General features: G+C 42.3%; 1 protein-coding gene across 1 annotated transcript; it reads right to left on the reverse strand.

The window, feature by feature from the left end:
• Positions 1-1,366: 1,366 nt before the first annotated feature.
• LOC143366061 (carboxylic ester hydrolase) lies at positions 1,367-14,190 on the reverse strand. The gene is made up of 9 exons (XM_076806812.1): positions 14,017-14,190; positions 13,345-13,595; positions 10,174-10,469; positions 9,897-10,096; positions 8,413-8,609; positions 3,816-3,981; positions 3,503-3,693; positions 2,392-2,678; positions 1,367-2,120 (listed from the first exon to the last, which is right to left on the reverse strand). Exons 2-9 carry the CDS (start codon positions 13,549-13,551, stop codon positions 1,916-1,918), a joined length of 1,749 nt encoding a protein of 582 aa, XP_076662927.1. The 5' UTR covers positions 13,552-13,595; positions 14,017-14,190; the 3' UTR covers positions 1,367-1,915.
• Between the last annotated feature and the right edge of the window lie 1,564 nt (positions 14,191-15,754).

The raw sequence follows: 15,754 nt of genomic DNA on the forward strand, positions 1-15,754 counted from the left end.
ATAATTAATGCGTATCTATCAGAAATCAAAAATCGCGAAATTCCCAAATCAACGATGCTTTACCTGATTCTGCGATCTTTAAGCGTTTATAACTCCGAGCAACGTTAACTGATTTTGATGAAATTTTCGGCATGTAGGTATCCAACTTCAATCTACAAACGACATTTTCTAAATTTTCATTACAGACTCAAAAAAAATTTTAAATACGACCTTTCCTATTTTTTTTTTGCTATTCCACCCAATTGAATTTTTTTCAAAACGACGAAACACGTCACTTGGCGAATTAATCCTTCTAGCTTCTCGCAAAAAACTCGTGACTTGGACCCTTTCTTAAAAGTGATGCGATTTTAAAAGTTGTAAATTTTCTTTCGTCCGCCACTGTGTATATCTGAACGTGTTTTAACACTCGCTACATGATGCAATGATCTTAAAAATTCTGAAAAAAAATGACCTTAAATAAAATATATTCTTACAGCATATTTCTTGCTTGATATCGTTCAAACTGCGTATAAAATATTTCTCGTACCGTCACAATGGGAAGAGATATTTTGATGGCCTTATTTAAATGGACCATCCTGTATAATCAACGCATTATGTACAGAAAAATTGATTACTCAGATGATTTACGGGGAAGCTCTGCGTCAAATAATGACGCTGAAGAGTTACGCCATGTCGAAGGCGCTGTTCTACGAGACTCTGGGCGTAGAGAAATTGGTGCACATCGACCTAATCTGCGTGCAATCGGGTCACCAGCAGCAAGGCGTTGGCACAGCATTGCTGCGTTCCTGCGTCGCTCGAGCAACCGAGTCTGCTATCCCCTGCGTCGGGCAATTCACTTCCGGAGCTGCCCAAACCATCGGTAAATTTCCCTCAATTCTCCGCGACGTGAAAACCCACAGACTTCTCCACAATTTCGTAACACTGGGTCCATTTTGACCCACCCTTCACTACTTACGTCCCTCGTCACTTACCACCCTCGCCACTTTAAAAAAACTAAACATCTCATACCATGCCAACTCTAACATCCTCTTCCAAAGTTTATTCCTAGAATCGCGCGAACAAGACTCTATCATGGGTCAAAATTGGCCCCGTGTACGACTGCCAGGCTATCTGCCGTTCAGGGGTTAATCTCCTACCGTTTGCAGCTAACAGGCTGGCGTTCAAGACACTCTCCGAATTCCCTTACAAAATCCTAGGAGCGTTGGACAATCGATACAAACCTTTCGAGGCTTGTCACCCCGAGAATTATTCGATCGCCTGCATGGCGCTGATCGTGACCCCGCCGAGGCCTCCGCCGTCACCAGCCCCGGTCTTTGCTCCCGCGATGAATTCGAAGAGAAACCGTTCGACAGCAAAGAAGCAACGATTGAAAAGAAAAAGATGATCTCATTTATTTCATCAGACCTTTTTTATGTACACGCTATTACACGTACCAGTGTCGACGGCACCCCTGTCCACGTTCAAGAATGCTTGCGACGAAACGAACTCGTTTAGGCAATGCTCCGACTTGGATATGGGATTTCGTGAGTTGTGCAATCTTACAGTGTATTGGGACGGTCGCACTGGTGCGCACTGAGTGCGAATTTTAGCCTGTTTTAGCCAATCGGAAGCGAAAAAGTTCGCACTCAGCGCGCACCAGTGCAACCGCCCGAATACGCTATTATAGAGAGAGCAGATAGGTTACGGTGATTGCGGAGCGGATTCTTGTAGCCTTGCACGCGGGTCATGTTTACGATTGCACACGATTGTCAGCGTGAAGGTGGGCATATTTTTTTTTTAGCGAGAATTCAAACTGTGAAGCAGACTGGTCGAGGACGTAGATACGATTTATGCCGGTCCGGTGCCGGCTGTTTGTTAAGTTTTATGATTCGCGGTGACGCGTACAGGCACTGTAACGACAGCTATCAAGCGGTTTTTATAATTCATCTTTTCCCTGGTGGCGTTCGCTGCCGTGCAGATCTGGCCGTATAGGCAGCCGTTCCCAGAAGTTCAATCTCTTTGGGTTAAGGTTCTCCGACATTCGAATTCCGTCCTGGCCTATGTGAAGGTACTCGAGGGCCTGTGTTCTCACGGGCTTCCACTTGACGGGTACTGCTTCTGACACTTCCGGCGTGGGATTGCTGCAAGATAGTTAATTATGCAACGCGTGGCATGATTAATGTAGTCGTTAGTGAAATCAGGATTTGCATCGATTTTTATGAAAGTTCACTGGTATTGTAAATGCGGGGTAATTTGATGGATGTTATTTTGGATTTAGGAGTCCTGAATTTGAAAAATTTGACTTCTGGTGTTCAACTCTTCCAATGTTTCTGAAAAGTCTTCGGATTTTCGGATTTCTCTTGATAACTACTAGGGGCAACACGAAGAAGTGCTTCTAGGTAAATTACTCACCCAGAACTAGCGAAGTTGGCCCATAAGCTCGTTAGGGCGTCCACTATTTTGTGATCCTTTTCGGTAAGTGGTGTCTCCCTGAACAGCTGCTCCCCGACAGGGAATAGGTACTGGAGTTCGTCGGCATGGGACACGCCGTAGTCGTTATTTGGATCACCGAATATCATGCTGAAGGACGAGCTTCCTCGATAGGATAGATAGTAGTAATACACTGGGGATGATTGTTTCTCGAGATAGTCACGTACTGACGTGCGAGCTGCGTGAGTGAACCAAGCATCGGTGTACATCTGTAGAACGTTACAATATTCATGAAACATGTGCTGCGGCATAGAAAAAACATTTAGTGCGTCCCCTCTGAAAGCCTGAGACCTGATATATGGGAGCCCTGGCTCTTGGTTATCAAGTCCCACCAGCTCGAAACGTTACTTCTGAGTTTTAGCAATCGATTCCCACGAAATCGTCTGCATTGAAATAAGCAAGTGTCGAGTTCCACGAGTTTAGAATCGTCCTTGTCGAGTTGCACAAGTTTAGAATTGTCTCTGTTGAGTTTCACAAGTTTAGAATTGTCTGTGTCGAGTCCCATCAAGTCTAGAATCGTCTGTGTCGAGTCCCATCAAGTCTAGAATCGTCTGTGTCGAGTTCCACAAGTTTAGAATCGTCTGTGTCGAGTTCCACAAGTTTAGAATCGTCCTTGTCGAGTTGCACAAGTTTAGAATTGTCTCTGTTGAGTTTCACAAGTTTAGAATTGCCTGTGTTGAGTTTCACAAGTCTAGAATCGTCTGTGTCGAGTTCCACAAGTTTAGAATCGTCCTTGTCGAGTTGCACAAGTTTAGAATCGTCCTTGTCGAGTTGCACAAGTTTAGAATTGTCTCTGTTGAGTTTCACAAGTTTAGAACCGTCTTTGTTGAGTTCCACAAGCTTAGAATCATCTATATCGCGTTCCAAAAATTTTCTAATCGACATTACTCTATTCCGCGTGTCTTGTGTCGTCTGTATTGACAATGACAAGTTCAAAACCATATAAACTGGAAGCCACAAATTCGTGCAGTTGCCAACTTCGAATTTAACAAGTCAAGAGTCTAGAATTCTCTATAACACAAGGCGTACTCACGTCAACGAGATTGGATCGCGTGGAATTGTCGATGGGGTTCTTGCCAAAGTAGAATTTCCGTATTTCGGAAGCCACGCGTTTCTTCTCGTCATTGGGGCATGTCTCTCCGAAGAAAAGTGTGATAGGAGCGAGGTCCAAGAAGTCGTCATTCAACTGTTTCAACAATTTTCCATCCTGCCTCGCGTGTAGCCCTGATAAAATATCGTTTACGATATCGTGATTGGCATGATGCACTCGAAGGAAGAAGGCTTACGAACGCACGTGCGATGAAGCAACGAAGGAATTAATCATACATATATTAGCGGGCAAATACCTGGTGCTACAAGAGCTCCTTCTTCAGAATTCACTCCTGTCATCCATGGTACGTCCGACAAATGGCCGCGTTTTGATGCATGGGCTGGATCTTCCGTCAGGAAAGCACCAGGATGAATCGGTTCGATTACAGGTCTGAACGGTATCATTGGACAGTAATTAAATACCTATTGGAAAGCACAGAGAAGACACTTGAGCAAGACAATACATCATTTTACAAGCACACATTGTCATTTACCATATTCAACACAGTACAATCTCGCACATGTATTAACTCTTTTGTTGAAAACTTCTAAAATACGCAAATTAGCTGGTGAGAGACTTTTGCAATTTTAAATCTCTATTTAAAATTGCGATTGCTATTGCTAACTACTTTCACTTTCAAATCTCCAATTAAGAAAATCGTGCTCTTTCGATTTATAATCGATTAATAGCAGAAGCGAAAGCTTGAAGTTAATAAATTGTGCTCCTCATCGATTTGTGCATTTTGAAAAGAATTGATCTACCCTGTAATGTCACATTTTTTTGCAACGCTATAAAGTGGGGATATTATAAATAATACAGAAATGTGTTTGGTGTTCTTCCGTGACATTTAAAGCGTTACAGAAAATGTGACAAAATCGATAAAAAAAAAACAAAGAAATCGTCGTCACATATGATTTTATAGATACAGGGTAGATTAGTAATCATTTCTTTTCAAAATGCACAAATCGATGAGGAGCAGAATTTATTAACTTCAAGCTTTCACTTCTGCTATTAATACACTTCTACTTTGTTGCGTCAATTTCTGTTTTTAAACGAGATAAGATATAATCATTTTAACGTGGTCAATGATCCCTTTCAATCGTCGAATAAAATGCATGTATAAGCTGTCGACATATTTGCTCGTTTTGTACGCGCTTTCACTTCGACTCGTTATGTCACACTTCTCTACCGGGAAACCACGACGATCTTGCGGTGGAAATTTCCTTTCTGCTTAGCATATTTCCCAGGTACGATGAAAATTAGGTATATACACGCCGACCAAAGATTATTGCCATTGAGCTGTCGTCGATTTTCGTTGCAAACATAGGTTGCGCGTGCGAGTAGCCATGCATAATGCATTCAGGAATGCGCGAAACTGGTTTTCCCAGAAGTTCGGCTCATTATTTATCGAATAACATCTACGCACCATTTCGATATCTGGCGCTACATCTCTGATAAATCTTCTTAATGAGAAAATAATTCTCCAAGCTGACGGGGAACTGGTTCGAAAATTAAATCCCATCGATTGTCAGAAGAATTTATCAATTATTTCGATTAAATTGAATGTTTGCGCGAATCGAGGTTTTCCCACTGAAAACACGTTGGTGTGGAAATACTTTCGTAAAAGAGAGACAGGGTATTTCCACGCCGATCCACGATGCTCGCAGTAAAGGCGTCTCAATTAGCGCGAGATGGTTTCGATCGCGAACCACAGATTCGCGCTGGAAATTATTTACAAGCACGCATCGGGAGTGTAATTACAAGTTATGAAATCTGCAGTACGTCGGCTAGTTTTTTCAGTCACTCCAGATTTCAAGGTGCTTACGTAATCGGAATCAGTTTACGAACGTAATGGCCTATGGTTATAAATGCACGGTATTCGATTCCAATGTCAAGGTCTGCCGGCTTGTGCAATTTGCAATACAGGTATAACTCATTAACGTGGATTGTCTTGGCAAGGAATATCTGCGCTAATCCTGGACAACCTGAGATGACGATGAAAAAGTCTCTTAATGATTTCGAAAAAAGTAACGAACTGGGATTTACGACTTTTCTAAAAATATCAACGAGATCTATGAATATATAAATCGTGCTCTCTGCATAAACGTGGCTCATTTGAACTGAAGTTATTTTCCCCGTCGGTGGCGAAGCAAATGCCATTTACATCATACGGGTAGGGTAGACACGTCACGTGACCTGGCCGATTTGGCAGGTCGGTATTACAGCAGTTTTTTTCTGCAGAGAAATGGGTATACCGGTAGATACGTAGCTGCCTTGTGAACGCGAGAGGGAGCTGTTTGCTACTTCCATATTCTATTCTGAATGTGGAAAGAAATTTTTAACTGTTGCGTTGTACACTAGGCGCCACAGTCGGCTTCCCTTCGGAAATTTGGCAACGTTGCATGTCACTAGAACCGCTGAGTTATACCTAGTGACATGCAACGTTGCCAAATTTCCGAAGGGAAGCTGATTCTGGCGCCTAGGGCGGTATTCTCAGTCGCTACTTATTTTTAAGCAAATGCTTAAGCATTCGGCATCCTTTACTAGCTAGTACTAGGTTAGTAGAGGATGCCGCATGCTTAAGCATTCGCTTAAGAATAAGTAGCGACTGAGAATACCGCCCATAGTGTACTTGTAAAAATTTAAACGGAAAGTCTGCCGGTAGTGCAAACGTAGAAAATTCATTTTACATTTTAATTACTCGAGATGTGCTTATGCTACAATATTCAACATTGGCAGTAAGGAATTTTACGTGAAAATAAAAAATAGATGAGGGAATGTCCCCATGAGGACATATATACATATATGTATATACTATATGAGAATAAATGTTTAGTGGCTATTTCGTTCTTTTACGCTACATTTGTGAACTTTTTATCATCCTTCCAAAACAATATTATTACGCCGCAACAGTATCTTTAGGAAATCCGGTGTAGCATATAGGTTATATGACAATAAATGTTTAGTGGCTATTTCGTTCTTTTACGCTACATTTGTGAACCTTTTATCGTCCTTCCAAAACATTATTATTACGCCTCAACAGTATTTTTAAGAAATCGGGTATAGCATATAGGTTATATTTTCTGTTACTTCGAGGACGGAAAATCCGCTCCAGAAATCCGCTACTGAATATGCGCATGCATTGTAAATTAACAGTTTTCAAGTCTGTAGTCTTCTGAGAATATAGAAAGAGAAATTACAGAATAATTAAAGAAAAAAAGTAGAATATCTGCACCGGGACTTGAACACTGGACGAAACGAATTCTCGCCGGAGAGCGCCGGCCAGGCAACGCTTATGGCACACGGATAGAGGGGAACGGGTATGCTTGCGTGATACGTACAGGCGCTAGGAGGGGGTGCGCTTGGTCGTGGAGTAGGGGTAGCGCCCGTGGGCGAAAAGCAAATACTGAGTGTACAATTGTTAGATATCAACACAATATCGTTGAACCATGACCAGAGCGGGCTGCATTGAACCTTCCTCTTTCGAATGAGATCTCACCCAGCCCAAAATCTGTTCATATAAGGACGAAAAACGTATTCACCCAAACCCATCTTTCGGGCTACATTGTGTCGGTATACAGAGCGCTGCATTACCCGTGTCTACTCCCTTAAAAGAAGAAGGGAGAATAATAAGAACGAGGTTGAGTAATTAAATTCGCACTGTCACAAGGAGATCTGAAAGCAATTGCGACGAATATTTGAAAGTAATTGCCACGAAGATTTTGGCAGAAAAATGAGTCCTTTTTTATTCTCCAAAAGCTCCAAACGAATTCAGTAAGAAAATTAAGTCTAGAATAATATATGCGATAATAATGTCTAATACTTGTTCTACAAGGCTGTCAACTCGAAATTAAATCCTTTCTGAGTCAGTTAAGGAGCTGCTGCTACATCTCAGGCAGAACACGAGCTTAAAAATGCGGTAAGACTCTGGCGATCCGGATTGTCTCGCACGAGGAGGTGGCCTGAACCAGACGAAACTCTGGCTTGAATTGAAATTTAGATTAACAAGGCCTGACTGTATTCTGCGTACGTCGTGTCTCTGCGACAACTCCCCAAGGACATTTTGGCTTTATCGGTTTTATTAATCGCGATACGTGCACGTGCACGTCTAAAATCGGCGACGTCTTAGCGTGGAACGAATAAACTCGGCGGATCGTAAACCGATGTAATTGGACAGCTGTCAAGAGTGCATATCACCAGTGCATAGGCATGCAAATGGTACAATACGGGTGGACGAGGGACACACCTGACGCGGATTACACGGAACGGCAATTAAAATGGTCACGTATCCGATTGGAAAGTGACTGATCGCGAGGCACGCCACAATTCAACCCTTTAAGCTCCGCCTTAGTCACTCATCGACCACGCGGGGACATTTCCCCGCAGCCCTTATTTATTAAACACGGGGCTTTGAAACAGCAAATAATATAGCAAAGTGATTTCCAAACCATCTCTATTCAGAATTTATTATTACTTGGGAAAAATGTATTTTTATTTTTCTATTTTGGGGGGAGGGGGTGGAAGAGGCTAAAAGTAGGGCTGTAACAAATATTCGAATAATCTAAGTTTTCGAATATTCGAAGAAATTATTCGTATTCGAATATTCGAAGAAATTATTCGTATCCGAATATTCGAATAGCCGAATAATTACAGCTCTAGTTAAAAGGTCGCGGGTCACCCTAATTTCTCATGACTGTAAACTAAGTTGTGCGAACATTTCCACGCTCCTCCTGCGATATCGATACACCAATGTACGAACCGATCTTGATTATCATTACAAACTAATTAACGTCATTGCCCGTAATTCCCATGCGGTGGTTAGGGTATAAGCCTGAAAGCAGAGTTGCGATTACCTGGAAGGCACGATCGGTCCCGATAATGTCGACGGCACTTTTCGTGCGGAGACAGGCGAGCAGTTGCTTCGTGTCTTCCGAAGGGCAATCCAGGAGTTCAGCAACCTTGGTGGCCTTCTTTTTGGCCGAGCCTGGCTGCGCCACAGCCCACGGGCAGTAGCCATTGCCGCTTTGCGAGATCGCCCGATGGAACAGTCCTATTTTCAAGCCAGCGTTCGCATTACGCAATTTTCGTGAGTAATTCACGGCAAGGAGATTCAATTAACAATGAGTTTCCTGGGATTATTCTACGAACACACGCAATCGGTTTTTTTTTTCTTCATTTTAATAACGTCTAAACAGCTCGACCGTGTTCAAGGTCGGCGGAGGTGTTCTTCGAACTGCGTTTTTCCTGATAAAGCTCATTTCGAATGCAGCGCGGTCGCCTGTGGGAATTCTGATACGCGATAATTTATTTCCATAACCTGCGTTCGCTCGCTTACTCGCTAGGTATTGCGAAACTTCGCTGTTAGAGCTGGTTTAAATGAGATAATGATGTCGTCATTATTGTGACGCCGATTATCAGCCCTGTTTTCCTACATTTTTCCGCGCAAACTGGCGAACCTCATCGTTCTCGCGTTACGCAAATCGGCTATGATGTAAAACTAATTTGCAGTACGCAGGGGTTATCGCGTTTACTTCCCGACGTTGTCGACTGTGTATAGACGTTGCCTTATTTTAGAAAAGCAATTAAAACGCGAGGAGTAATAATATTGCAGCTTGACTTTACGGGGTCACATCACCTTGACCGGCCGAACACGAGTCGCATTTTTATGAATTTTTTACCGAAGATGTATGTGCTCGGTTGAAACGATCTGTTTACCATCTATAAAACATTTCCGGAACTTTAAAGAAGAATTTTTTGAAACGTGCATATCTATTTATAATAGAAAAATGGCGTTATCAGTGAGTCTGAATTTTTTCAGTAATCGAGAATCAAAAGTTCAGCTTTCGATTTCAGCGGCGCCCGTAAGCTAATAAGCTCCTGTCTTTCCCACGAAATATCAAACAGTTTACTTCGAAAGAATTGAGGGAACCTTAAAATTAATTCCATACGAGTTACTGCTAATATGCTACATGCAAAAAAGTAAATTGTTTTTAATCTTCTCGAGCCTCCGAGTGTATATATCACCCTTCACTTTCGGTGTCATGGAAAATAGATAGACATTTTATTTTAAAACCGAAGTCTTTTTCTATTATTGTCGATGAAAAAATAGAGAGTTATAGGCAGGAACTTTTTGCTACCTATTTCTATTTCTTTCACCCAAAATTTCTCCCGTTATATACAATTCCGCCCTTGAGGATACCGTTCAAATCCCTCAGCGTGTAAACACGCCCACGCCACCCAAAATGCTCGCCCATTGTCTAGCATTTCACGGCCACTGGCTTTTCGCGATCAATGCTGGGAATTTCACGCGTTCTGTACATCACTACTGGCTACTGACCTTTCGACAAGTTGCTCAACATGTGGTAATGGGCGCTGACGCCCCCGGCGCTCTCCCCGAAGATAGTCACTCGATTCGGATCACCACCGAAGGCAGCGATATTTTCGTGCACCCATCGAATGGATTGCGCTTGGTCCTTTAGCCCATTGTTTCCGGGACACACTGTATCCTCTGTGCTCAGAAATCCCAGTGGTCCAAGTCTGTAAAGCAACGTCCGTAGCTATTTAATTGGAAACAGTTCTGCGTTGCCTTTGGTTTCTGAAATCAGTCATCTCACCTGTAGTTCATGGTGACCAGGATCACGTCGTGGTCCAGCAAGAATTTTGGACTGTAGAAATCTGAGTGCCCTGCACCACAGATCCACCCACCACCGTGCAGCCAAATCATGACAGGGAAGCCTCCTTTCATTTCGTCACCCTCTACGGGTAGCTTCGGAGTGTAGACGTTCAAATAGAGGCAATCTTCCACGCCAACGATCTCCTCTTGAAAAGTGTAGACGTTCCTCTGCGTGCAAATATTGGCATCTTCTTGCGCTGACCGCACCCCAGTCCATGCTGATGCAGGCTTTGGTGGCTGCAAGTGAATAGGTGGATAATTAAGCTCCGGGGCTGAGAATGCGTTCATAATTCCAGGGAATTCACCGAGAGAGATGTTTCTTTTGGGAAAATGGAAGCTGCTTAGTTTGCTTTTCACGACGATTTCAGAGCTTACTTTGCTGTAGGTACTAGCAAATGGTTTCTGAAGATTTAACGGGGAGGCCTATCTAGAACGATCAAAGCAACATGCTTCTTTGGGATTTTTTTTCTACAAAAAAAATGATAAACTTTTAGTATTAATCATTAGTCTATTGGAAAGAGTATATCTTGCGGATATTTCAGTATTTTTGGTGGTAAAAAGTATTGAAATGTTTGTGAGTTATAGGCGATGCCCTAGATGTCGTTTTTTAGGCGCTTCGCGGTGAAAACCGTAGCTCGGTGTAGTATCGTAAAAAATTGGAAATTCGATTTTTTTTTTAGATAATATATGAAATTATCTAGGCGCTATCGGGCCGGGTTTTGGAAATATTATTTTGAGACATAATGGCGGCTGTGCATAGTTGAAACATCGATATTTGGCAAAAAAACGCTCGTTTTTCCAGTGTAAAAAGAATCTAGGCAAAAAAACGGAAAGGCTCCCAATAGCGCTATTTTTACCGTAAAATAAGCCTGCAAACCCTCGAGTATGTGTGCCACCGACTTTGAAAACATGATTTTGAGGATACGCGTTAAAAGTTTTAGGGCTGAGCGTTACACCAAGGAACACCTACCTACTCACGCGCGTATAACTTTGTCAATTTTGGTCGGATTAACTTGACACTTTCAGGGAATACTTTCAAGATGTTGTACTTGAAGAAAATCTAAAAATCGATTTTCAGAAAATTTCTAGGTAGGCCTCTCCCCTTCATCGAAGGTAAACGTGGCGAAAGTATTATACTTTATCGACCAGAACTGCTTGCACGTGATTAATCGAACGTGGTGGTACGAATTTAGTAGGGATTTAAGCCGCGAATAAACAACGAGATAGCGTGGCCGGAGAGTCAATGTTTGGAACGAGAGCTGGATTCTGGAGACAGGAGAAAAATGGATTCTTAACGCGTGGTGGCGAGGCTTGTTAATGTATTCACGTGACTTTCGTAATAGAACGTGAAATTACATCATTGGATACCTACTTTAATGAAAACAGGTTTTTTGTATGTCGGTGAAAGAAGGAAATAAAAATTTTTCGCAGCTCCATGCTTCTACGTTTCAGGCGTTTGGGATAAGAGATTTGAATGTTGGTACATACAAATGCACTTAACAATTTTACTAGATACCGTGCTAGATGAAGTAGGGGGACTTGGGGCACTTTGATGCAAGGGGCACAATGAAACATTAATATTAACTCGATATCTACAGGGTGTCATCTTATAATCATATATCAAGATGATAGCTTATAGGGTGTATTGTGATCATGTTTTCAACTTCTAACTGCTTCTAGATATTGTTACGTGCGTAACGAATGGCCAGATCAGGGAAAGTTTTAGTAAGTAAACCCAGATGTAGTCCCGAATGTTGGCCGTGCATTTTGGCAAACAACTAAGGCGGAGACCTCCCTTGAGCTCGACACGATCATCTGGCGAAGGACTAGGCAGTAACCCTTGGGCACAAGAGCAGTCCTCGAAATCGTGAAGCCCAAGGATTTTCAAGCTCTACGCTGTAATGTCTTTCCCCCGATGCCAATGTCTGGACTTCGTCAGCAATGCACTTTGGATTGTGTATATTTGGGCTTTCCCTCCATCTTGGCCATTCAAGGGTAGAGGGTGAAAACCTCTCTACCCAGCATTTTAAAAGGAAGAGTTTTTCGGCGCGGAGCGTCAGTTGATAGTTGGGTTTCAAACAAGAAAGTTCACACGTATAATCTTATTATTCGTGCTACCGAAGTCCCTATCCCAGTGGTAAATGACTTAATTGTCTTGACACAAAAAGAGGGACACCATTTTTAATAAATAATTTTATAACCAGAATTTAACTGTTGTAATTCGTAACAATATCAAGAGAAAATTAATTCATTGTGCCCCTTGCACCAAAGTGCCCCAACTCCCCGTACCTGTGCGTTAGAATGTCAGAAATTGGTGCACAGTGGGATAAATTGAAGAAATTGGATTAATCAATCTGAAATAATTACAATTATGTGGATAATGTTGGCAATGCCGATGTTTGTAACACGCAGTCCTTCGTTTCTGGTCGACATTACGCTCTTGTCGCGACATGAGTAACTTGTTAGGTATTCGGTGGACAAGTTCCTGTTTGTTTATTTCGCAATGGAGTGATTGACAAGATACATATCTCCAGACGTTGGGAAATCTTTTATGCAATTGGGTGCACATGTGTGAGCGTACGAACGCTCGAAGCATTTTCAGATGCCGTCAAGTTCATCCGCGATCGAGGAACGCGGCGCTTGACACTTACGTGGTTACCATTATTTAACGGTTGATGGTAGCCAGAGTAGTACAGCAGCTTAATGGGATAACAAGCCGAGTATAAATTTCTAAATAATAAGGACTTTGTGAAACGCTGAATCAGAGGAAAATTCAGTTTTACGCAGCGGAGTATGAAAATTTTTAGATTTCTGAGGACCTTGACTTAAACATAAAATCGAAATAAAAATGGAAATAGGAAATAAGGGCCCATACAGTGAATTGAATAATGGAATGTGCAGAAGTGGAAACGTAGATGCGACACGTGTTTCTAAATTGCTATTATACAATTTAATTACAGGAATATAATACACACAGTTGATACGAGCATACGTAATCTAGATGACGATAAAGCATATTTTTCAAACCGCTTCTGGACGTTTCATTAAACCAGAGAAGCAGCGAAGCGTGAAATGGAATATAATCCTCCGATACCCTAGATTGCGATCTTACCTCGAATCTGAGTTCCCCGAGAGGTGGCAGCGCGTAAGGAATTCCCCGGAAGCCCGCGAACTCTCTCCCGTGCCTGGTTTTCATAATCAGACCCGACAACGTGCCGTTTCTTATTTTCACCAGCGGCGCACGGGCCTCCGCTGCAGCGAGCTCCGACAGGCAGATGCAGCTCAGCAAGAGCCAGGACAGCCTCTGGTATCTCGTCATTTCGCAGCAGATGAAAAAGTCCTGCGGATGGGTCCCAAGCGCTCCTGTTTTCAAAACACGAACGTTCACTTATCTGCTCGTTACGAGAAGTGAAAGAATAACACAAGTCGACCTTACACGCGCGCTACTGTTTTCACAACGTTAGGCAAAATAAAGGACTGCAGCTTATCAGCCAACTAGGTGTCCCTCTTTGAAAACAGAAATAGAAAAGCTGTATTATTAATCACAATTCAGAGGAACAGTCAAAGACGAACCGCGCCGCGAAAATCGATTCGGGTGAATAATAATATAAATTAATTCGACCCGCTCCCCATTGGCAATATAAATGACAATTAATGACAGGAGAGGCGAAAATACGATAATCCACGTTGCAGAGGATCGTTGTTATTTCGCAAAATTTGCTATTAATTGAGTTACTGGTGATCTCTCGCTCGATGGATGCCGTTGGAAAATGAATCTACGTACGTTTTCAAGAATTTCGCAATTGTCCGTAGTTTATCCGAGGTAAGTCTGTGGTCCTCGGAAGAGGCGAGAGGAACACGTGCACGAGCCACGGAGGTAGAATCGCGACTGTTTCAGGTGAGAGTCAGTAGCTGGACGGTTCGTTAGTTCGATGATGTTGGGACATATGATTCTTCGACACTCGCGCGGCTGTAGGTGTGTATCTTGGTCATTACGAGACCGCCGGTGTTTCCGGCAATTTAAGTGGAATCAGTAATGCAAGTCGTCGATACCTGTGCGTTACAATGACGATAATTTCGCAACAGGGGGACTCTAGATGAAACTGTTTTTACCAGAGTCAATTACAGAGGTGGACGGGTAATTAAAGCCATTCATCGAGATAGTTTGGAGAAGGGGTAATTAACGAGCGATCTTTATATCACGATCTTGTAATAGAAACAGTTTGTATTTGAAATTAGGGTGATCAAATTGTTGATCGTTGTGTTCCTCTAATGATTAGAGTTGATTAGTTTGTTTTGTGAACGATACTGCGTGGGAGACTTGGTGAAACGATGATGCTCCATGTGAAGTATGTTTATCGGTTGGGTCAGTTGCCAGTCGAGTATTCTTGCTTAGCATGCGGATCCTGAGTTGCCAACAAGTAGTGTGGTTTATAGTTCCTGCTCTCCTCAGTGTATCTCTATGGTGGTCTTCTGCCAACATTCTGGCACCAGGCTAATAAATCTTCAGTTAGTTCTCTTCCAAGTCTATTGCGCCATTGCTAACATAACGTAGTTGATTGTTTCAGCTTTTCAGGTTCACCCTCTTGCGGCAAGGGGAGTTTAACAAGATAATATGTTTAAAAAGAAAGTAGTGAAAAGTGATAGTGAAAGAAGACATCTAATGTAGCCTAATTTATTCTAGTATGAAGTATTTAAGGCCCCGTGTAACATCGCCAAGTAGTCACTGAATTTTAATAGCTTTGTAGCTCGGTTGCTGGCTCTTCATCTCTCATGAGGAGGTCACCGCTGCTTCCGTTTCCAGAAGCAAGTGGATCAGTTTCATCCCCCGGTGTTCTTGTCGAAAGGGAACAGTTTCGGGCGTAGGGGGTGTATCTTTTGGTATATACACTGCCTGCGTAAGTCATCCGGTCCGATTGCCCAATCTCTGCGTCAGTCGGCTTGAGTCAGGTCAAGTGCAACAGGAATCGCCTGGGAGGCGCCGAGCGCTTTCCCCTTTCGACTCGGACAGCACGGTGGTAGGAACTGCGCCGCCCAGTACATACTTATTTCATGCTTACCTCCCGTCTTTCCTTCTTTGCTGAATTTATTTTAATAGAGTGATTGCTTGGCAGTTCCCTAGATTCGATATTTAAACTGAGGAGATCGATGGAACTATCTTTCCATCCATCTCTTTGGTTTCTTATTTCTTTTTTCTCGAGAAATACTATAATTTCGCGAACGTATAAACACATCTACAATTTATAATACATCTTATTAATAACATTAGAACCTACATGAATTCCAATAGAAAATCACAGTACCGAAGATTCGATATTATTAACTGCTGAAGGTGCTCTTAAATTCTTATTTAAAAATTTAGAAAAATTATATACTCAATTAAGTACCTAATGAGTTTCTTGTGGCTGTTAAAGAAGAAATATGGAAAAGAGGAGATAAGACTATTGTATCCCGTATAAAATTTTTGCATGATCCAGAATTTCTTCCAAAAGGGTCAAAAGACGCATTTTTTCATTTAACAG

This window comes from Andrena cerasifolii, chromosome 2 (genome assembly GCF_050908995.1).
Source record: "Andrena cerasifolii isolate SP2316 chromosome 2, iyAndCera1_principal, whole genome shotgun sequence".
NCBI classification, from domain to species: Eukaryota; Metazoa; Arthropoda; class Insecta; order Hymenoptera; family Andrenidae; genus Andrena; species Andrena cerasifolii.